The 24288-nt window shown below is 40.0% G+C and overlaps 1 protein-coding gene across 1 annotated transcript in view; it reads right to left on the reverse strand.

Moving 5' to 3' along the window:
- Positions 1-149: 149 nt before the first annotated feature.
- The window catches only part of PYGL (glycogen phosphorylase L), a 39896-nt gene continuing 15757 nt past the window's right edge, over positions 150-24288 (reverse strand). The window contains exons 3-20 of the mRNA XM_037503315.2: positions 23044-23122; positions 21445-21548; positions 17087-17218; positions 13856-13967; positions 13299-13381; positions 10681-10824; positions 10369-10461; positions 9164-9310; positions 8702-8865; positions 8132-8246; positions 7471-7572; positions 7210-7357; positions 7033-7091; positions 6783-6924; positions 4922-5129; positions 3937-4071; positions 3446-3512; positions 150-497 (exon numbers count right to left, since the gene is read on the reverse strand). Of these exons, the coding sequence (XP_037359212.1) occupies positions 321-497; positions 3446-3512; positions 3937-4071; positions 4922-5129; positions 6783-6924; positions 7033-7091; positions 7210-7357; positions 7471-7572; positions 8132-8246; positions 8702-8865; positions 9164-9310; positions 10369-10461; positions 10681-10824; positions 13299-13381; positions 13856-13967; positions 17087-17218; positions 21445-21548; positions 23044-23122 (2211 nt within the window). The 3' untranslated portion in view covers positions 150-320. The remainder of the gene's footprint in view (positions 498-3445; positions 3513-3936; positions 4072-4921; positions 5130-6782; positions 6925-7032; positions 7092-7209; positions 7358-7470; positions 7573-8131; positions 8247-8701; positions 8866-9163; positions 9311-10368; positions 10462-10680; positions 10825-13298; positions 13382-13855; positions 13968-17086; positions 17219-21444; positions 21549-23043; positions 23123-24288) is intronic.

Raw genomic sequence — 24288 nt, forward strand, 5'->3', positions numbered from 1 at the left:
TCATTAACAGTTTACATTCTAGTTTAGTTCACTTAAATGACATTAAAATGTTCCAAGCAGTTTGCTAGATTTCTGAATAGCCTTGGAGAAAGTCCTAGCATGCTACTCAATCTGCTATAAAATAGTAAATTTTGGCACTGATGTAATGTTTGGAAATTGGCACTTTATTTTTAGCCCTAATACAGTCATATATTTTCCCTCCCAATTCCCAGAGATGCTTAACTATAAGGTTATTAGCTAACAAAACAAAAGCTAGAATGTCATACAAATGTTCAAGTTCAGTAAGAAGCTATTTTTTTTTTCTAGAGCCATTTTACAACTTACTTTCCATTTACTTTGTTCACCCCATTGCTAGATTCATTGGATAGGGAAATCTTTAGGTCTGAAGGTTCCATGTTCCAGATGTCCTTGGCGTATTCCTTGATTGTCCGGTCACTGGAGAATTTACCTGAGGCAGCTATATTTTTGAGTACCATTGTGTTCCAGGCCTTTGGATTCTGTAAACACAGAGACATATGGCCTAAGGGCTGAGTGTCCAGCAGGCTTTATGACAAATATCAGGCCAAGCATGTCCAAGCATATTTCACAGGGAAAATAACAGGAGAAAATTACAGTGAAAACATTTGTTTCACAGGTGAGAGGCTCCTTTTTAGAGTGTTTTCTCTTAAGAAAAAAAAAAAAAAGTATTTTTTCATTTAAGAGAAACCATGGTGTAAATTCCTTAATTATTAATTTTTGCTGTGGTTATCATGTTTTAGTATGTGAACCATCTTTCCCATACTTTGTTCTGAATGAAGATACTTCTTTAAAGTTCCGGGGGAAGGAACTAATTAACATGCATTGTCTGCTAGATGCCATGTTAAGGGAGTTAAGCTATAGCTCACAATCAAGTTTGGAAACATTATTTAAAACATTAGCTATCACAGAGGTAATCAGTCCAAAGGGAGAGTAGTGACCTACTTCTCTTGTTCCTCCTGAAGGTAAGAAGCCCCTGTAGGTTTATACTGAATTCCCAAGTACTCCATTGGAGTTTCAAAACAGGATCAATAAAGGCTTCATCTGTTATGAGAATATACTATCCAAATAGTACAGTTTTTATGTAAATATATATAAGAATTTACCTATTTTAGACCTTAGAAGTTTATAGAAAATGACCAGGTATATTATTCAAAACCACTAGCAATGCATTATAAGCATTTAAAAGAAAATCCAAAACTATCGTAATTTCTTAAGGTACTGTTGAACAGAGTCTGACAATATTTAGACTTTGGAAACTTACTAAAATAAGAAGAGTATAAAAATTTCCTCTCTTCACTTTCTCTATTTAAATGGATAATGAATAGACTTCCCAGCTATGTGGGACATATTTTCTAAGCCTTAACAATGCAATCATTATTTTTCTTCCCTTGGGGCAGGGACTCAGGTCTACCCTACCCCCAGCCTTATATCTCAAATATGATAAAACTCATTAAATATCTGTTGAAGGAGTTACTGGAGTGAATACAAATTCATCTTCCATATTTTTTCTTTGTGTACCAATAATACAATTATTGTTAAGAGTAAAAACTGCAATTTGTACTAATAAGAAAGGAAGACAGCCAAATGCTGGGCCTGTTTTTGGGCAGCTCTGGATCTGGGCCATCATTTTAATAGAGGAGACCTATTGTGCAAAACTGACATTTGTCCTTTTTAATATTTTCCTTTCCTGCTCTGTTTTTATTTGTATTTCTTTCTCTCTGTAGCTTTTCTATATGCAAGCATAGAAGCGTGGGTTGAGATCAAGAGGAAAGAGCCAGAGGCAGTCATCTTTCCTTGCCTGAGTTCTGGGAGGCCATAAAGCACTGCTCTTTCCAGTGTTTGGAAGCAGTTGGCGAGCCAGTCAGTCCTTCTTTGTTCTGACGAGCTACTTGAACTTACTCTGGCTTAGACATTTTTGGGGGACTGGACATTATCCCACCAAACCATAAAGGTTGTAAAGCAGCACGGGTCCTGAATAGTCCTATTTTTAAAACCCTAATGTAACATCCAGGATGTCTGTGGGGACTACCCAGTCACATGCTTTGGGAAAGATAGAGCAAGAAATGTTAGTGAAGCGTGTTTCCACTGGAAGAATTTACTGACATATCCAAAGGGCAGGAAGTGGAGATTTTATGGAACCTCACTCTTCTGTTATATAATGACTTTGTAGTTGGAGGGCAAAAAAGGCAGACCATGTCGGCAAGGGCAAGGGTGCTCGGAAGGCCTCAAGGGCACAGACCCTCAAGAAACACACCTTGGAATCTGGGTGCAGAGCCAGCCTTCTGTAACTGTGCTGTGGTGATGCAATTTACTCAGTCTTTCTTATCAAAGATGAACAACCTTTCCATATATTTCTTTTTAAAAAAGATTTATTTATTTATGCATACAAGAACTGGGGTACAGGCCAGAGGTACGAAGGGTGAGAGGATTCACCAGAGACAGAGTGAGGAACAGAACAGGCAGATTGACTGAAATACACTGCTGAGGGGAGCAGCGGGCGAGACAGAAGAGGTCTGCTGCACCATGTGGGTTACCTCCCTAGCCAGCGGCCAGGGAATAGAACTTGTGCCGCAGTAACTGGCAATAGCTTGATAATGCTGACTTTAACCCCTCGCCACCAGGGAGGCCCCTCCATATATTTCTTAAGTGGTCCTAGAGGGCTGGGCTATTTGACAATATTTACATGGCTCTAGGTTGTGTATGTGGTGTGTGTGGAGGGGGGTCTTTTTTGTTTCTTTCCTCCTTTGCTTTAAAATTCAAATATGAAACCCCCCATTTCTATATTTTTATATTTTATTCCTATAGTCCCACTCCATGGGTAGTCTAGGAGAGATATTTATTTTCCAATTTTCAAAGACTAGGGGGTTAGTCCTTATCCCAACAAACTGAGGCTCAGTCTTAGAATCATCGCAGCTGATTTTTCAAAAACTGAGAATGATGACACTCATTATTGGGTCTGAATATTGACATCTGTATCCTGAAAAAGTTTCTTTGGTTATTCTGATGTGCGTTTCTGGTTAAGACCCTGGCACAAACAGACACCTTCAGGGGAGGGAGGAACCCTTATTTTACTTCTGTGACCCACATAGTCCCTGCCCAAGGACTTCTCTGTCAAATAAATGAGGGAATAAAATGAATATTTAAGTTGACATAGCTTTAGCTTTCAGACTATGCCTACTATATGGTGGGTGCTCAATGAATACTGAATTATTTGTGATATTTTTCCTTTGATGTTAAAACATTGACAACTGTTATTGAAATGTCAACCTGAACTTGGAGAAAAGTCAAGTTTTGATCTGAATATCCTGGAAAATTGCTTCACTTCTTTTTTTAGTTAGTGGGGCCCTATAATTTAGATTTAATAAAAAGAAAAATTTTAAGTAGTAATAGGACTGGCTTCCTTTATGGGTATTGGCAATATACTCACCATATATAGCTGGCTGACTTTATCTTGACACTTGACATAAGCTTCATAGTCTGCAAAGACTTTAAACCTGTATTTTTGTGATTGGAAGGAAAGAACAACAAATAACTTCACTAATAGATGCATGCTAAGATTCCATTTAAAATTCTTTTTTGCTTAATGTCAGGTATGGCAGGCTTACCATCTCTATTCCCAAGAACTTTCATCAGCCCTCAACCATTCTATGCCTCTTCCCACATGCAAGCATGCCCTCATATGACTGCATTTGAAAGATGGGCGCACCAGTGGGAGAGAAAGATACCTAGCTCATGAGACTTATTCTTAAATCTGCCTAACATTTCTAATAGAGAATATTCAATTTTTCTTTCCAAATTTAGGTTGGCTTATCAGATCACAGATCTGTGCACTTCTATGTGGTAGGCTTTGAGTTGGTTTAAGGTGTTTTTGTTCCCTTTTCACAGCCTAAATAGCACTGGCTTCTTGTGGGAACTTACCTGTCATGATAAAATAGCATGTTGACTAAGTCTTTGAAGAGGCCAGGCTGCTTTGGAGAAAAGAAGCCATTGTCAATTTGATCAACTGCCAACTTTAGCTCTGGAAGTGCCTCATAATATTCTTTTGCCTTATACCTGTGGTGAGGGGTTGTGGATAAGAAGAAAAAGGTTCTGTTAATGTTTATGATTAACCAACACACTAGACATTACTTTAGTTGTAGAAAAATGCACTCAGAAATATTAACACATAGAAATCATTGCAGAGTTCAACATGGGTATAAATATTTGACTGGATCCTGACGTTCTCCCTTCCCCCAAATTTGATTAATTCCTTACAACTGAAGATAATAAGAACAACAGATAATAAAAACTACAGTCACTGAGCAGTAGTCTAATCTGGAAGAATACAGTAAGATTCATCTCAATGCAGACTTTATGGCTCTAAATAGAAGTTTAGGACCCATAGATTTTCCAAATGCATTGCTATTGGGTGAAAATTTACTTCCAAGTTTCAGCAAGTATGTATGACACCCTGTAAACTTTGTGGTCTTCGTAGTTGTGGTCTTTTTTGGGGAGGCAGTGCTCTTTCTTTCTTTATTTGAATTCAAGTTAATAAACCAGAGTAGATATTTAGTAAATGAAACAAGTATTCCTTGGTACCACTGTGCAGCCTCACTTACCCTCTACCACAGTTTAATTCATCTCTTTGTGATCATAAAGGAACACTACATGGTTTAAATTATAGGAAAGAACTTCAACTAGAAGCTGGCTCATCTTTTGACCAAATTAAAAAGATGAAGAAATGAATAACTCACGAAGGTCAGCTCTGCAATGAAGGATATCCCTCTTCCTGTGCCCAGGCTGCTCCCCTGATTCATGGGGGATGTTCTGGGACATTTCCCATGGCCCAGTCTCAGTGGGATACCTGGGCATAGGAAGCATTTTAAGCTTACACCCTACCCATCAGAAGGAGTGGCTCCCTTACCCTTTCTTGTCCAGAGCAGCTACATCATCTACTCTCATGCCAAAGATGAACAGGTTCTCTTCTCCTGCTTCTTCTGCCATTTCCACATTGGCTCCATCCATTGTCCCAATGGTCAGCGCGCCATTCAGCATGAACTTCATATTGCCTGTCCCTGAGGCTTCGGTGCCTGCAGTAGAAATCTGCTCCGACAGGTCTGTGGCTGGAATGACTGGAAGCAAGGCGTGTTAAAGAGTGATTCTGTCTCTCTAGATAAGTTTGTATCATATTTATCTGGTTAGCTGGTTTTGATCATTAAAGTGCAAGAAACATTCAAATGGTGTAGAATGACAGATCTCACTTTTCTTGACTTAGGCAACTGCTTTGTCCATTTTTAATGTTCTGTCTTGGTGGTTATGGCCACACATCTATTGACTTTCTGCTATGAAATATGACACTAGGGCCTCCCTGGTGCTGCAGGGGTTAAAGTCTCAGCACTATCAAGCTATTGACAGCCACTGCAGCATGAGTTCGATCCCCAACCAGGGAGCTGACCCACATGGCACAGCAGACCTCTCCTGTCTCGCCTGCTGCTCCCCTCAACAGTGTAATTAAGTAGATTTGCCTGTTTTGCTCCACACTCTGTCTCTGGTGAATCCTCTCACCCCCTGCACCTCTGGCCAAGACCCTAGCTCTTGTATGCATAAATAAATAAAAACAAATCTTTAAAACAATAATAAAAGTTGACACTGCATTTCTCTTCATGCTTTTCTTCCTTTCAAGATTTGTCATGGTTTTATTTTCATTTCTTCTACTTTATAACTTAATAAAATACACTGAAATTTCTCTTTCTTAATCCTTGCATTTTACTTTCTACCGACCTCATTTTTGCAATCTATGGAAATTGGATGGTGTGTATTCAATCCACCTCACACTTCCTTCTACTTTTATTGCAGAGAAATAAGCAACATTCAATTTAGGTGTGCCTGGGGCTAGATACCAAGCCTCTGGCTTGATTTACACACAAATTAGTGCTGCTTGAACCTTGCATCACCCCCTCCCCCAACTTTTATTTTTATTACAAAGGTCAGGATCAATTCTGTGATTTACTTTGAGAGCTTATTAGTGGATTAACTATGCCTTCATTTGCATCCACAGAAACCAGACTCTTTCTCTTTATGTAGATAATTTTTAAACAGTAACATTAGAGGATCCAAAAACACTCAAAAAAAGGAGAGAAGGTATCTTGGAAACAAATGAATATGCAGTTGGAATTTGTATGTGGATGGTGCTTTGTGAGCGTGTGATGCCAATAAGATGCCAGCATAGAGAAAAGGATGGTGGCTTCTTGCCAGTATGGTTGTCCCCCAGTGGGGACTCCGTGTTTGATCCCAAGGGTCCATCTGAAGCACATCTAAGCCTCATGCTTTGGTAGCCTGATGTCTGTCCTCATAACCCTGGGGCTACATGAATAAATGACAGTTCTTTCCATGACATGCCCAGAGAAATAGCTGGAGGCTGGGGAATTGCTGTTCTGTTGCAAAACTGGGACTGAGAAAGGAATATCTTTCCTTTCTTTTGCAAAGCACAGTCTGCATTTTACCAAAACCTCATGGCCACCTCCTGTGGCACCAGTTCTTATTAACTGGGAGGAAACTGTACTCGCAAATATAAGCCTGTGATACTGATGTGGGTTGGTGATCTTTTTGTCATTTGAGTGACCTTAAAAGCTCATGTAAAAGTTTAGGCCTTTATTCTGCCCAAGAGTGACATCTTGTATCTTAAGTTACAGACTCCCTGAGATCAGCCACCCCATTTTTCCATACTGAGTAACCGCTCCCTCGAATTTTCCCTGGTCCTGCAAGGCTTCTGGTGAAGACACTACCTTTTTCAGCAAGAGACACTCTGTAGTTCTCCAAGAAGATGACCTTCAACTTGCTTCCAACCATGGGGTCATTGTTCACCACATCTGCCACCGAGGTGATCAGCTTTATGATCATTTTGGCCATGTGATATCCTGGGGCAGCCTTGGGGAAGAATGGCCAAGACACTGTCCAAATGTAGCCATGATGATGAGGACAAATGGAAAGAGACTAGGTCCCCCACATTTCCCACCAAATAGAAAATCAACTTACTTTGCCACCAATTATAACTGTTCTGGGCACAAATAACTTCTTAGGGTCTTTCTTAATGCCTGAAAAAGAAGTGAATGGAACGGGAGGTGGGGGATGGTGGTCAGCGGGGTGGCAGGCCCTAATGGACAGCGATGCTTCTACCCCCAGGGGCCAATGGCTGCAACAGGGGCCACTCACGGTTATACATGGTGATCACGTGCAGGCAGTTCAAGAGCTGCCGCTTGTACTCATGTATCCTCTTCACGTGCACGTCAAACATGGAGGAGGGGTTGATCTTCACTTTGTACTCCTTCTCCAGGAACTGAGAAAACTTCAGCTTGTTCTCCTGTTGAGACAGTGCATAGTGCCAGAGCCCTTTTGTCTTAGAAGACAGGGGGTTCTGTTTTCAAAAACAGAAGCATAAACCCTCAAAGCAAGTGCCAGGGAAAGAAGCCTCACCTGTTTCACATTGGAAATTTCCCGCAGGAAGATGTCATCACCCAGGAAGCTGTGTAGCTTCGTCAGCTGGCTCAAGTCTTTCACATAGTCTTCTCCAATTTTCTTTCAGTTTAAAGAAGAGGTGACTTTAATTCATGGAAGGCAATCAAATGCAAATAAGCAGTTCCTGTCAGTCTGTGCAGGGATGCTTGCTCTCCCCTCTGCAGGAGAGCACCCCTACCACCTGGGCACAGATTGGTTTCACTCACATGAGAGACTAAAAAGCTCTGTGGAAAGAACACTTCTCCAGTATTTTAAATGTGATTCATTAGTATTGTTAAAAACAGGAAATCCACCTAAAAGGGAGGGACAAAGAACCCAGGTTCTGCTAGTTATTTACATGATATATGTTATCCTCTTTTACAAAACAACGGTAGCATCTTCCACTTGTGTGTCACATAAATCGTTAGCCAGGACCAGCTATATAATATGCAAGGTCTTTTGTTCAAATATCAGGAATTCAATATGGCTACAGCGGAGGAGTAAAACAAGCCAAGGAGCTCTGTGGGGCAGCTGCACATCACACTAATGAAGCCAGCCCTGCTGCAGATTCATTTGCAAGACCAAGTGCCCTCAGAAGCCTCTCAAATTCCAGGTCTCCCTCTCAGTATTTCCCACTCACCTCTGCTATTAACTCTGCCAGCCCTGGGTTGCAGAGTAAGAGCCAGCGCCTCGGAGTGATCCCATTGGTTTTATTCTGAAACTTGTCTGGTTCTAGCTCACTGAAATCTTTGAATCTGGAGACAGAAGAGACCCATCACTGAATTTGGCTGAAAAGACAGGTTCCTGTATGCTGGATAAAGTTCAGAGTTACATTCAAGAAGCCAAGTGTAAGCTTAAAGATTAAATAAAGGTAGAAAGAGAGGCTGCCATTGAAAATAGAAATCCATTTGCAATTCAAAATAATTATAAGAAAAATTCCAAATCTAATCATCTCCATATGACTTCCTGGCACTGACATATATGCCAGACTTTATAGCAGAATAGGGTTTTTTTTGGGTGCCCAAGTCTAGAATTAGATGGTTCAGAGAAGGCTTTATCTCTTATGAGAAAAGGTTCATTGTATAAAAGAAAATACCTTTAAACATTTTGACAGAGCCTTTCCTTACCCCCAAATGCAACTCTGCATTTTCTAGCATTGCTTCACTAATGGAGCCATGTCAGACCCCCCACCACAGGAACAGCAACTCACACTTGGGTCTTCACAATGTCAGAGTGGATTCTCGCCACTCCATTCACAGCGTGGGAGCCCACAATGCAGAGATGGGCCATGTTGATCCTCTTGCCACCTTCCTCTTCTATCAGAGACATCCTTCTCAGGCGGTCCATGTCTTTAGGAAACAAGGCTGCAATTCTCTAGCCCCGGGGAGAGAAAGATCCTGCTAGTCACTCAGGTTTAAAGCGAGGTTGGGATAACGTCCTTCCCAAGCCAATTCTCTGATGGAGCCCCTCCACAGAGAGGGGAGGGCTTGCCCTGGGGAGACACCATGCCTCCATTTTAGTGTTTTCAAAAAGATGTCTTTAACAGAGACTTGAATACTTTCGATGTATCCATGGTTGGTCCTCAAGTTTGGAGAAAGGACACACGATAGCCACCCTTAATATCTCAGGATCTTATTCTCAAAAGGCATATGAATCCCTCAGAATGACTTACATCTAAATGCTTCTGATTTATCTCATAAATGATCTGCAAATGTCGTGGAAGTAATTTTTCCACCAGCTCAACTGGCCAGCGCTCCAGGGCTTCTGGGAGCACAGTGTGGTTGGTGTAGGCAAAGGTCTTCCGGGTGATCTCCCAGGCCTGAGGGAAAGGGAGGGGTTAGCTGCTTTCCTTTGGAAGAAAGGCTGTGCCCCCATCACACAGAGCGAAACCTCCCCTCTTCCCTGTCTGCAACAGCGCAATTCTATCTGTGTGTATAGGCAGACACACTTGATTCCACTTGGTTCCTGAATGGTCCAGAGTGGGAATATATATTTGGAAAATAAAAAGCAGCTCTTCATAAAGCTGTTTGATAAAATTTAAGACAGCATGCTGACAAATCCTTTCTACTACTCTAATATTCTTTTTTTTTTTTTTAGAGGCATGTTTTATTTATTTTATTTATTTATTTATTTTATTTGTTTGTTTGTTTTGTTTATACATGCACTGGGTATAGTCAGAAGCGCGGGAGGGTGAGAGAATTCACCAGAGCCAGAGCGGGGAGCAGAGCAGGCAGAAGGACCGAAGTACACTGCTGAGGGGAGCAGCGGGCGGCAGGAGAGGTCTGCGCGCCATGCGGGACCCTCTTCTGGTGGCCGGGGAGCAGCCGGGGATTGAACTGGCGCCGCAGAGGCCGCAGGCAGCTTTGCAACCCAGCGCTCAACCGCTGCGCCACCGGGGAGGCCCTACTCTAATATTCTTTATTAATGAACAAAATTTGAGGAATAAAACTTGAATGTTCTTAGAAGGTACAACGTATGCTTAAAATACTGACTTTCAAAGCACTGGGGACACTTTTCAATTAGTTGTATTCTGAGGTTAGACAATTCAATTTGAAAACTCTTTAGAAACAAAAATGGTAAACACAATATCAGCTTTAGTATAGTCAGTGAGCTGGGTCCCATTAAGAATGGGTGTTTATTTCTTAGACTTCCTCCTTGTAAAGAGAAAGAGTAAGAGCCAATGCCTGGGAATGAAACCATTGGCTTTATTCTGAAACTCATTGGTTCTGGCTCACTGAAATGTCAAAGTTTTCCTTGACTGTTGGAAATTAGCAACAATAACTTGTTTTAAAAAACTATAAAAGGAACTTTAGGCGATATCTCTCAGCCACAGATATTCTAGTTAATTAAAGGAAAAAGAAGCCAAACTATCCAGACCTTGGACCAGGGCAGTTTTTCAATATCCACAAATATCCTCATCAGCTCAGGGATGGCCATTGCAGGGTGAGTGTCATTCAGCTGGATGGCAACCTGTGTGGGGAGAAGACACCAGCATGAAGAAGGCAGCTGTTTCCGTCCTGCCCTCAGACAGGGCTGGGCCAAGCACAAAACAAAATGCTGGCTTCTGTGAAAGGCTCTAAGCACACCATACCCACTCAGCAATCCTAGTACCAAGGCAGAAGGGTACATATGATAGGGGGTCTGATCTCCCCAATTGTCCCCACCAGTGTTCATAGACTGAGTACTTGCCTGATCTGGAAAGGCATCAAATGCAGTCCCATCACTGTCACTGGGGCCAAACTTGGCGGCTTTGAAACGTCGGATGACATCTTGCAAGGTAGCAGCCACCACAAAGTACTCCTGCTTCAGTCTTAGCTCCTTCCCTTCAAAAAACTTCAAACAAGAGAGACCAGGTGAGAGAGGTTCACAATGCCAAGCATGGCAGAAGTGGGACTTCTGTCTCCTGCCTAGGAGACTTTAAGGCTGAAGTCCACCAGACATCTGGTGGAAGATGGCAGACAATGCCAAACAAACTTTGCTCTTTCCTGAAACTCCATTAATTAATTAATGTGTTAGTAGAGGGATTTTACAAAGGCACACAGGCTGCTGGGAGAGAAAACAAAGGAATAACTTTGAAAAACAGATGGGAAATGGTAATTGAGTTAGAAGACTCAGAAAAGCTGGGTTCTGACTTGGTAGTGAAAAGCTAAAAGCATCTCAATTTATACATCAAAGCTCACAAAGGCTCAGGAGCTGGCAGGACTGCATGCCTTTGGAAGTAGGGGTGAAGGTGGGGTAAAAGGTTAGTTGAAAATCTAAGGAGCAACTGACCTCACACCTCATCTCCAGTTCCCCCAGCTGAGCAATTTCCTTTGCCAATTCAGACAAAAGCTGGAGGTATATTCAATGGAGACAGTAAAACAGGGGTCTCTGGACTGGAGGGTACTGGGCACAGTGAAGGCAGGCATACCATCCCATACTGAACACGGGAGTGCAGAAATAAGTGGGATTTTATGTACTGGATACTGATATTCTTAGTTGCCTTCTCTGAATCAAATTTCAAAATAGCCAATGTTAATTCCACCAGGAAAAAGCTACAAGAGTTTTCTCTAGGGAATTTGACCCAAGAGGGAGGACCTAAAGATACTGACATGAGCATCTCTATCAGGGATCATCCCACTAGATCACAGTACAGTGAAGTCCAAATAGACAAGCCCCACCCCAGTGTACAGAACTCCCCAAAGCTTGTGGGTAATTATCTTCTAAATTTTAGTGGGCAGTTAAGCACTCATCAGGCATCTAAGAAAGCCTTGTAAAAGAAAGACAGAGGTCAAAGTAATACACCAAAGCCAACATAGAGGAAATGGAGATTAGAGAAAAGAATATTACAAGAATACCATCAATATCCTCAGATAGACTAAAGATGTCATATTCAAGAAATAAGAATTAAGTTGCTTTAAAAAAATATCTAGAAAAAGAAATTACTTGGAAACTAAAACATGACAGCCAAAATGAAAAACAGATAGAAAGATTGAAAGAGATTAGATTAGTTACAGTGTGAGGGCAGGGGCATGGTTCTTGGAGGAGAGTCTGATGTCTGGCCTAGGGCTATGGCCAAGTTGAGGATATTGAGGCATCTCTGCAGTCCTGCAACTACTATACAAAAATGATTTCTCAACTTGTGCTTAAAAATAAGTGTGACCCTAAAAAAAAAGTGTGACCCTGAGAGCTACCTTTTACCCCAAAATGTAGTCAATTTGTATTCCATGCTAACTTATATACACTGTCAACTGTTGTAAATGATTATTTCTAAGCTAGATTTAGTTCTTACTGAATATAGGAAGATGAATTTCAATACCTTGAGTTAAACAATCCTACAGATCTGGGTTTGACTAGGCAGTGTGGCCCCAAACTTGGCAGGATTCTTACCTTAATTGACCATGAAGTAAAAAACTCTTTGCATATTTCTAGGAAATGTACTGAAGTCAAATGCTTCTCCCAAAGGAAAAATAACATATACCACTAAGTTCCTCAAAATGCTGCAGCAAATCCACTTAATTCTTCTTAGAGACCAGGGTTTAACACCAACCGAACATCTAGTCTTAGGATCATTTATGTACTAGCTTCCAGGATCCTTGTTTGGTGTTAACTTTGTAAAGTAGCATACAGCACACTAACTTGGTTGCTTCTGAGGCTATTATTTAAAAAAAAAACCAAAACTTATCACCAATTCCAGGAAATTATTGTACCCATGGAGAAGTTAGAGTTGAGTATATTTAAACTCAGAATCCAATAGCAGCGATCTATGTGAGTCCTCTCTCCTCTGGAATAGTCTGGAGCAGTTCCAAGTGTTCTTAATTAAATTATTTTAGCATAAAATTAGGAATAATCATTTACAAGAAACAGTTGAATGAAATGAATTGTCCCATAGGAAACAAGTGTTTGTTCCTGGGGCTGCCCCAAGGCTCTCTTGGTCAGAGAGGCTGGGACAGCCCTGTCAGTCAAGGGAAGAGGCCAGGCAGGAAAAAAGCAGGATCTGACTCTGGAATGAAATTCTGTTTGGAAAGAAAGGAGTGCTTTACCAGTGATTCACCCCATCTTTTATATTCAAATTTTGTTTTGAAATGCAGGAACAGAACCTCCCAATTAGTGATGGGGTCATTAGTCAAGGGCAAGACACCAACTCTGATCTCAGGAAATGTACAAAGTTGGTTGGGTGGGGAAATCTAGACTAATCACGAAGAGCTGGAGATGATTCCCCAAGGAAGAAAAACACCAATATTAAATATGTGCTTTACAGGGCTACTGAATAGCTGCTTCTGAAATAAGCTCCTGTTTTCACTGAGAAAGCAAGCTTGAGCACTCACATTATCATTGGGATAGAGGACCCGGGAGATGTTCTCAGCCAGGTTTCGGTCCAGCACAGCCTGAATGTAGTCTCCAACGTTAACTGAGAGGAATGTTAGAAAAAGGAATAAATAGACAAGCCAGCCACCATTACAGGAAGACCCTTGATCTTTCTGATGAAATTTTCTGCATGCCATGTGGGATCCATAAAATCCCTAAAAAACCCCAATGGGTTTCAGCAAACCACTGTGTTAGGACTCACATGGGAATCTACAAGTGCTGGACTGCTTTAAAAATGTCCTCCAGCTGCAGCAGACCTCTCCTGTCTCGCCCACTGCTTTGCTTAACAGTGTATTTCAATAAATCTGCCTCTTCTGTCCGCCAACAAATAAATAAATAAATGTCCTCCATGGTTACTCTAAAAAAAATTGCTGCTTTAGTCACTGAAAAGTTGAGATCATTGAAGAGTTCACATCAGAAACTCAAGGCTTTTCTTTCAAGCTCAATTTGTTTCTAGCTAGGGACCAAGAAGAATAAACACGCACACAAAGAGACCTGAGCCCCACGCTGTACTCACAGTCTCTGAGGTTGAAGTCATTGGGTGCCCGAGCAGACCAAAGGCGCATGGTGTTCACGGTGTTATTCATATACCCAGGCACCGGGGTGTCATATGGCAGAGCCAGGACCACCTGTGGGAGTCAACGAAGCAGCTGCTCATTGTTGGCCCTATATGATGGCATAGCTGAACAGAGCTAGGGGACAGAGCTGGAATTCTGTTCCTGTTTCCATCACTAACTCAATTTGTGTGAGGCCTCCCCCAAATATGGGGTCCCAGAAGTGAAGGGGCTATTTGGCACTGTGTGAGTCCTCACTCTGCTGGAGTAATCTGGACAGCTGGAACCATCCAGAGTGATGGTCCTCTACAACATTTCCATGTTGACTTCCTTTTGTGTACCCTGCCCTAATTCCACTGTAGACCTTCCTGTTTCAGATTGTCATGTTTTAAGAATAATCAAGTATGATGTGCAAAGTGACAAATGTGAATCTGTACCCATTAAAAAGAGTAATCAGTATGTGCTTTATGGAGCTTATTCAATGATCTAATTTCAAATATGGTAAAAATCAGCACAACAGGAAATATATGAAGTCAGAATTTGCATATATTTAAAATATTGTGCTTGATTTTTCCAAGTTGCATGAAAAAAGACTTATTTTAGTGATCTGATAAATCAGCTTTGAGAAGTGTGAGAAGTGAGCTTTGGAAAGTCTACCTCATTCTTATGACTATCATTGAAATACAGAACAACAGAAATATGAACTGTGTTTCATGTGAACTTAAAATTTATGTAAGGAATGACTCACTTCTATTCCCTGCCTCATCAGAGTCAATGATGGATTAATTGAACTGGGGGTGCAAGAGATCATTTAGTGCAACCCAATCATTTTGGATATGAGGGGGGAATGAGAGAGAAGTGACTTGCCAAGGTCATAGTCAGTGGCATATTTGAAACCTAAACACAAATCTCTTTAATTTGGTCTGCAAAATTATGAATGGACGAAGCATTATAGCCTCTATCAGTCAATCACGTATATCCAGTCATTTTTATCTGCATATTTTAAAAGCAAGTAATGATTAACCAGGAAAAGTCATTGGCAGAGTGGGATTGGACCTTCAAAAATGATCCATCTTTCTGACCCCTGAAGCAAACCTGAGGCAGCTCAGAAGAAGTACATGACGTGATTGTCCCTTTAGAAGCCGCCCCCTCGGAGCTCACGTGCCTGTGTACTTTCTCCAGGATGCGCCACCGTGGTGGGAGCAGGAGAGCCAGGGCTCCCTCATGTGCCATCTTTATCTTGAGCCCCACCAGCCTGGCTGCTGGCTCAGCCCTGCACTGCCATCAGAGGTTCATCCTGAGTCTCCCTTTTCCCTTCTTTCTTCACACGTGTCACATCTGCACTGCAGCCCAACTTCCTACCTCCTCCATTTCCCCCTCCCTTTTATCTTTCATAGGAATTTCTCCAAAGTGTTACTGGCATTTCCAATTCTCTCTGGTATCTGCTCCCAGAGAACTTGAGTTGTCAGAGGAAGGGGCTGGCTTTACTGGGTGGTGCCCACAGAATGCATACACTGTGTCTCACCTCTTGCTCTTGACCTCACTGGCTATCCATCTAGGGTTGATTCAGGTGATGGCTTTGTTCTAGAAAGTTCTACACAGCTTGGATAGCTCACCTGACATTGCATCTCTACCATAACCTAGTCTTGGTGGGCACAGAAACACACACTCTCTCTAATTGAATTTCTGGATATATTACGAAAATGTCGAGAGGTACTTTGTAAATATAATGTAGCTCAACAGGAGACCATAGTGTGAAAAGAATGTAAAGAGATCAGAAGCCACTGATGAAGTTTCAGACACCAAAACCGAATACTTGCTAGTTTAATACTAAATACTTGTGTGAATTCTTTGGGCATACTAATGATTAATTTATCTGCAGCTCTCTCCTTACCATTCTACCACAGTTACCTTTTTTAGTTTCTGATATTTTACTTTATATGCTGAATAAATTCACATATGCATAGGAAAACTTGTAAAAATGTCTTATTTTTCTGACTTGTGTGACTAGCTCTATGTAGATTAGCGAAATAAACCATCAATTTAAAAAATCAAGTATAACATGGGGATCTTGGTTCTTCAAAGATAGAATGAAGCATTTATCCCTTGAGAATAATTTACAAACCAACTGAATTTAGCATTACAATTTTGAATTTTGCTTCTAATTTTAATATAAGAATATCATTTACTTGATCTTTACCATTTTTTTAAATTAAAAAAAATGGCCAACAATATATCTTTTCTAGCCTGAGACCATGTTTACTGAACAAATATCTCAAGTTGGGCCTCCAATGCTTGAGCAGTGCAATCTAATAGTTAGTAGAGGATGTTGTCCAAAACTGTGAAGACAACAAAGCACAAATTGCCACTGGGGATGGTGAAAAGTGAATTGCTCATTGATAAGGTAATATTCAAATTAGTGTCAGGATAAACACATCCCCATGAAGTAAATAAACCTGAATCAACACCAGCATTATTTCTCTAGAGTGATTTGGCATGAAATAAGAGTACAATAATTTGCATATTTTCTTGGCTTTACAAATAATCTTTTGAATAAATCAATTTTAAAATATTTATCTCTGAAGAAGTTATAAGTAAGTGTATATAAAGTGGTGGGGTAGGAATGACTTTTAACTGTATTTAATCTGGGTATCAACAACTTTATAGAAAACTGGAAAGGTAAGCATGCTGGGATTACAGAACTGATTAATCTCTGATAAAGCTGATTGCAAAATGACTCTGATTATGTCACTTGACCTTGGGAAAAATCACTTTTCTCTTGGCCTCAGCTCTCTGATCTCCAAAACAAATGGGTTGCATTAAGATTTATTTATAAGGCCTCCCTGGTGGTATAAGAGGCTAAAGCACAGCACTGTGAAGCTGTCCGCAGCCTCTGCAGCACTACATTTTCCCACATGGCACAGCAGACCTCTCCTGTCTCGCCTTCTGCTCCCCTCAGCAGTGTATTTCAGTCAGTCTGCCTGTTCTGTTCCCCACCCTGTCTCTGGTAAATCCTCTCATCATCCGCAATTCTGGCCTGTACCCCAGTTCTTGTATGCATTTATTTATAAGAATATGCTCTGTTATTCAATACACAACACATTATGCTCGATACTGTATACACATTATACTCTGTGCCACACATTCATTGTGCTGTATGGTAGTGAATGCTCAAGTGAGGACACTCTGAATACCTGGGTGTCGATCCACTTGGCCCCAGCCTCAGTGTGCTCCACTCTTCCATAGAAGTGCACAGGCAGCATAAACTCGGGGCGGGCCTTCTCCCAGGGGTTTCCATGTCTGAGCCAATCATCTGCCTCTTCTACCTGAAAAAAGGATCTGGCTTAGATTTATATTTCACATGTGAAGCTAGCCTTTCAACCATATTAAAATAGAAATACTTTAAACTAAATCAACTCAAGAATACTGTTTTGGCAGGAAAGAGTAATAGTTCTGTCAATCTCAATTCACCTCTGTTGTCTTACAGCCTAAATCAACAATACCTGCCAGTGTGGCTGTTTTATATGTATTATTACATTTACTTATTGTGCAGCCCCGAGGAAGAAACTATGATTTCCTTCTTTTTTAAGATACGAGGAAATTATAACTTGATCAAGGTCACGAACAGATTAAGTAAATAGTGTCACCAAGATTTGACCTTAGATCTTTGTGTTCTAGAGTGTGTATTTTAATATTTGTGAATCCAACTTGAGCCAAAAAGAGGCCCTCCTCTTTTCAGTATCAGGGATATTATTGATAGTTGCATATAGACCCAATGCGTCCTCCATAATGGTTTTAGGCAAAACTCTTGTGCTTAAAACACACTAAATTAATTAAGAAGTGCCACTCATAGAAATCTCCCTAAATAAAGTTTATTTCATTATAGGTACAGAATATTATCACCTTTTGTCATCTTTCATTAATATAGTCTTTATGTAATTTTCATGTGATAATAGACTATTAATTATAGATCATCCCGAAAATAACATATATGAAGAGGAATTTATTTTATTGGCAACTTCTACATTTTCCCATGTATTTTTGTTAATTTATAAAAAATATTTCTTATAAAAATTTTCAAGTCATAATTTGTATTTAGGGTATCCTGGACATCAAATGACTTTTGTTTTGCAACATATAGGCAACCAAAAATACCAAAACAAGAGCAAAAAACCAAAAAACAAAATAAAAACAAAAACAAAACACCCACATTGGGGGACATATTTTTAAAGATATTATTAGTAAAATATTAAAAATATTATGTATATATTTAAAAAAGGAATTGTGTCTAACAAGAAGGGATGAGTAAGTTTCCTTAATACACAGTACTCTTGTTAATGAGGTTAGAATGAATATGGTTCTTCCCCTATGTGATTCCTCATTCTCCCTTCTTAGAAGACTCAGGTTTTGTTTAAGGAGATAGTGCTAATGAATTATGACACAACGCTTGGTGCCTCATGATCACCTAACTTGAGTTCAGTGCCCACCCCAGGTAGATTGTGGAGAGAAACAGACACAGATACTATCTTCAAGATATTAGACAAAAAATTAATTTCAACAGCCAGTCAAGCAAATGCACATTCATTTATTCAAACATTGCTCATGACTTTATATCAAGAAAGCCAGAAAGTCATGATAATGATGAATGAAAGGGGGATTCATGGAAAGAATATCTTTAGGTAGCAGATCTGGGAGCTAGAAAGCTGCAGGGGGTAGATGGATATGTCAGATGCAGGAAGAAAGCCTGAAGAATGCTGGAGCAAGATGGAGCTAACCAGCAAGTCACATCTTATTAAAATGCATGTTCTCCATCTATCTGGGGAGGGGTCTGAAATTCTGCATTTTTATTAAGTTCCTAGGAGTAATTATAGATGGCATATCCTGGAACTACAGAGCTACCTACTGATACAAAGTCAGTAACTATAATTTCAGATTTTTAAAAAATTGAGATAACATTAGTTTACCACATTATTTGTGTTTGAGAGGTACCATTCATTATTTTAAACCAAACTTCTACCATTCCAGTTAGAAAGAGAGAGGGAAAAAAAAGAATAAAATGTAGTAAGGAAAGGACTGAATTGTATCAGCTGAGGAGAAGCTAGTTAAGTTAAAGATATTAGTTTGTGTTAATAACTGATAAATGAGAATATCAAAGGATCACAAAGGATCAAAATATCCTGACTTACAAAACACTTTATGCTGCACTTAGGCAAAAGTGGTTTTGGGGTTTTAAAATATTGGTCAGTGTAGACACTGCTTCCTGTAACAGGAAAGAACTGGAAAGTCTATTTGCCTCATTTCGGCACTCAAGATTGTTGTAAAACAAACCTGAATGTGTGCCATGAAAGTGGAGGACGATGAGGCAGAAACAGTTTTCTTCTTACAAATCAGGCTTAAAGTAGAGTTGACAACATATTTTCTGCTGAGAGATACAGCAGAATCTTGAAGCTGCATTTCAAGAAGCTTGAAATGCTCACAAGAGAAGAGGCGCTGGATTCCCATCAACCACCCTCCCACACTCCAATGCAATCGGAGGTTGCACTCACACTTGAGGGACCAGTTAGCAGATCACCTTGAGTGCCATGAAATGTTGGTCTATCTTTTCCCTGCCACATAATGGTGGCTGATTTTAATGTAACTGGGATAACAAGGAGAACAGAACTCTTAACTTGCTGTTCTTTATTGTGAGTCTCTTCCTGCTTTGATAAGGAATCAGTTAATGACCACAAGTTGGTCTGAGCAGTGAGGAAACAGAGAACTGTCCCTTAACACCCCCACTAAGTTCACATAAGCTGTGGGGTGGTTGGTGATAAACTTCCTCCCTACCTTGCTTTCTTCAACAAATCAGTAAATTGTTCTGTCAATCTAGATTTCCATGCAGCCAGTGGTTCCTGAATGAACTAACATGCTGAGCCCCATGAAAATGGAGGGGGCAATATGGGAGAAGAATTTTCATTTACATCTAAGAGGGCTGTTGGAGCTGAACATCCTGGATGAAACAGAGCTGAGACAAAGCAAACGCGGGTCTGTGGAGTGAGGCACAGTGTGCCAATATGGGCAGAGTGGCAGCCTGGACTGGCATCTCCTTAGGGGAATTACTCAATGGAATCTGTATTCTAGCCAGTAGAAAAGCAGAGGTCAGCTCAGGAGCTTTGTTAGCAACACAATTCTAAGAAATACCTTCCTCTCAACTTGGGACACACAGGACATGAAGAACCAGTGAGCAAATGCAGGACATGACAATTATTTGCATTTAACAATTAACTGAAAACTGTTTCCAGGGAATTCTAAGCATTTAGCAATGGTAACTAGGGTGATGTGAGCTGGGTAATGGGAGCTGCATGGCTACATGCAGCAGGCTGACTACAGGTCTCAGGACAGACAGGTTTGTGCAATACAGGCTGATTCGAAGCTGATATACCTACTTTGAGCAGCTTTCTACTCACAACTTTGGTGTGTGACTCAAACTTTAATGTGAGATTATTGCAATCACCTTTCTGCCTCTTCCTCCCATGGGTCAGTTATTTTTTTAGGGGACTCTTACTAGTGTTTCATCTAACCCTATTAGAGTTCAAGGTAAGGTAAGAATTCTAACAAAATTATTTTCCTTGGGGGAAATCACAATGAATACTTTGTTGCTGTATATCTTTCTTGCAGAAAGACTGCAAGGAAATTAAGAACCCCCTTGACCTTTAAAAATCTTTCCAGCTTGGGAGATTTTCATCAGACTTCTCCACATCTGTCACTGTAAGGGCAATATATGTGAGTGGGGACAGGACCGAGCTCTAAAGGGCAGGTCACTTTTCTAGAAAATGTTTTTTTTGTTTTTTATGGAAATAGTCTCTTTTTTTATCAGTATGATCTATTTTATGTTTGCCCTTTAAAATCCCATTCCAGTAAACAATGGCTGTGGCAAATAAAATATTGTGTCTTTCTGATTCAACTTCAAATTATAAGGAAAGAAATTATGGCCACTAGAGTGGCTTTGGAGACTAGCAAAAGCCAACTGGTCTCTCTTTTTCCTGTAAAAACACTGGAAATAGATGCTTCATTGTCCTGACAGGACTGAAAGGGAGAGTTTCCTGCAATAAAGATTTAAAAGTAGCAAAGTTAGTTTAACAGTTTCCTTTCATAAAATTTGAAAATTCAAGATTGTTAATTTTCTTTTAATCTTTCACAGAACAGTAGGTAAAAGATAAGAAATGAAATTCCTAAACTTTCTGAAATATGAGTACCACACAGAACACTTTCAAAGACAGAATGAATACTACGTACTATCTGGTCAGGTTGTATCAAGATCTTGGTTATTTAGGCTATGCCTGCTAAGACAAGGTTTCTCTGGATTACATGTTTTCAGAGCACCCTTGTGCAGGAAGTGCTATGGAGCTGGTGGTAAATGGCACTGGGAATTTATATCCAAAGGGGAAAGGCAGTCTTTATTGACAGTCCTCACTGATTGTCAGGGAAATTAGTACAGCTCTATGTTAAGTGTCTAGAGGGTATGAAAGAGTTCTTTAATGACATAATTTTAAAAGATGGCCCACATATATACCTGCCATCCATCTCGGATCTTCTGATTGAAGATTCCATATTCATACCGGATGCCGTATCCATAGGCAGCAAGTCCCAAGGTTGCCATGGAATCCAAGAAGCAAGCTAAATTAATCAGATACACAGGTAAAAGGCAGAGTCATAAAGGTTAATCAAAATTTTAAGCCTTTCTCTAAAAAAATTAGTAGCCACAAGTAATGTAGTAAAGTTCAAATAATATGAAAGATATACAATGGATTTCTATGTATGTAGAATAACTTATATGTATGTATGTATGTAAGTTATGTATGTAGAATAACTTACATACATAACTTGAATGTATGTAAAAAGCAAGAGATTTTAGAACCATTTCTGAAAGAGAAGAAATAGATATTTGTTTTTTATACAGTACAATCTGACACAACATATGTGGTAGTATATTTTAATATCAAGTTTAAATCTCACAAATAATTTATGATATATTCTTCCTGTAGAAGACAAGGGCTAGGATACCCCTTGGTTACCACCCCCCCCATTGTCATTCCTTCTAGGGAACATCACAGAGACTTTTTTCCTATTGATTTACACATATATGTACTCACAGAAAAGTAACATTTTAAAAACACAAATAAATAGGATAACACTGTGTGTGTGTGTGTGTGTGTGTTTTTTTTCCACCAAAAGCAATTCACATTTTATCGCTTCTATTAAGGATTTCACACCAAGGAGTAATGGCAGATTTTACAAAGTCATTTGGGATATTCAAATTATTTTTGTGTAGTAGTAAAATACTTAATCCTGTGAATTTATCTTTTCATTTTTAATGTGATGTAACTCCTCACTCCTTGGAGGGTCCCTCCACCTTCTTGGAGGTCTATTCATAGATCAACTTCATTCTTTTTTGGTTGCTGTTCATTATTCTTTAACATGGATGTACAACCACCTATATACCTATTCTCCTATCAGTAGACATCAGGTTATTTCTAATATCTTGCCTTTTTAAACAGTACTGCAAATTCTCCCCCACATACTTCCTTGTGCACAAGTTTGAGTGTTTCTTTAGTGTACATGTCAGAAAGTAAAATTGATCATAGGGATGCATTTTCAAATTAATGAAAGGTAATATTTTTAATGTTTTCCTTTATATTTGCTGAAAAATCACGTCCTGAAGACAGCAAGGAAATTTCATCCATATAAAAGGCAGATAGTAATTAACTAAATCATACTGGTAATATAACAGGTGTGTCACTGCCTACTGGTCACTCAAAAAAAGGAAACTGTCCAGTACACAAGACAACAACACAGTGGTCAGATAACTTAGGTCACACCAAAAAAGTATGGAAGTTAGCAGCTATGAGCAAAGAGCAGTGAAATAAAGGGGCCACTGTGGAAACCCTCAAGCACACAGGAAGGATCTGGTTAACTGGGGTCTTAGGCAATGTCTCTTTTGTTAAGTTCCCTTCTCTACTGTTTGTCTAGAATTGATCAAACCACAGTGAAAATCTATAGCGAGGTCACACTTTGCACTTCTCTTAGAAAGCCTCTCTGGTTTTTCTAACCAGATACATAGCATCTGAGCAGGCGCCAAAAGCCCGAAAACAGAACACACAATGTCACTTACCAGCAAGCCTCCCAAGACCACCATTGCCAAGTCCTGCATCTTCTTCAATTTCTTCTAATTCCTCTATGTCCAATCCAAGCTGAGGATGAAAGGAAAACAACACTGGATTTAGATAAAAATGCAGTCCATTTCAGTCATTTCCTAAGCTCTGGTCAGGCATGAAATCCTATCAGCTCCCTTGCTGCTTCATCTGGCCTCAGACACCCACTGCAGATGCTGATGACTGCAGATGCAAACTGCATGAGATGGCACAGCAGCAGCTTGAAGAAGAGTGTGGACGCTCAATGTCCATTAGTGACTCTGTCCCTTTGTAGCTAGGGGACCGTGAACAAGCTACTAAATCTCTCCAAGCTTCACCCCTCTCATTTAAAAAAATGAGGAAAAAAATGAAGATAAATATAGATTTGAAATTAAATGAGAACATATAAACACAGCATTTAGAAGGAAATATATAAATATTTAGCAGGGATTTCTGGGTATATATCTCCCAATAAATGTCAGCTACTATTTCTTAAAAAAAAAAAAAATTTTTGTATTATGGGGGTAAAATCTCAGAAATAGTCCAGTCCCAAACTGATACTAACTGGGCTGAAGGATTTTGAAAATTATCGAAAAGTACGAGGGCAGACCTTCAAGGGTGGACTAAAGTTCATATTTTCATGAACAGAATATATTTACTCAATAGGGTCAGTGGCTGTTAACCCAAAACCAGTTGGTTAGTCATTGTCTGTGAGGTCTAGGGTCAGAGAGCTGCCAGGGAAATTCAAACCCTCGGCCTGTTGGTCTGGGCCTTTCAGTCTTCTTCTCTCTGGGGAGGACAGGAGGCCCTGGGAAGTCAAGAGGCATTTGTGACATTGGGGAAGGATGGAAATGGTTGCCAGCCGACTCCATGATCCACTTGCTCAGAATACACCACTGCGAACAGCGTGGACTCATGGCAGAATCCTGCAGCCTGGGAGATCACTTTGGACTGCTCATCTGACAATGAGGAACCTGATGGCCAGATAAATTAAATGAGCTGTCCTATGGTAACCTGATAATAATCTACCCCATGCTTGGCTAATGATGGTCTATTGTGAAATGACTGCATTCTTATCTGAAATTGAGGCAATCCATGACATTATAATGGAAATATATAATTTACACATTTGAAAATATAAGCACAAGATATAGGTATGACTTGCAGTTGATGCCCCAGTCTCCATGGACCCATCTATTTGGATCCCTACCTTTACACCAAGAATT

Source organism: Talpa occidentalis, unplaced genomic scaffold (assembly GCF_014898055.3).
Source record: "Talpa occidentalis isolate TD23 unplaced genomic scaffold, MPIMG_talOcc4v2.1 talOcc4.11, whole genome shotgun sequence".
Lineage (NCBI taxonomy): Eukaryota > Metazoa > Chordata > Mammalia > Eulipotyphla > Talpidae > Talpa > Talpa occidentalis.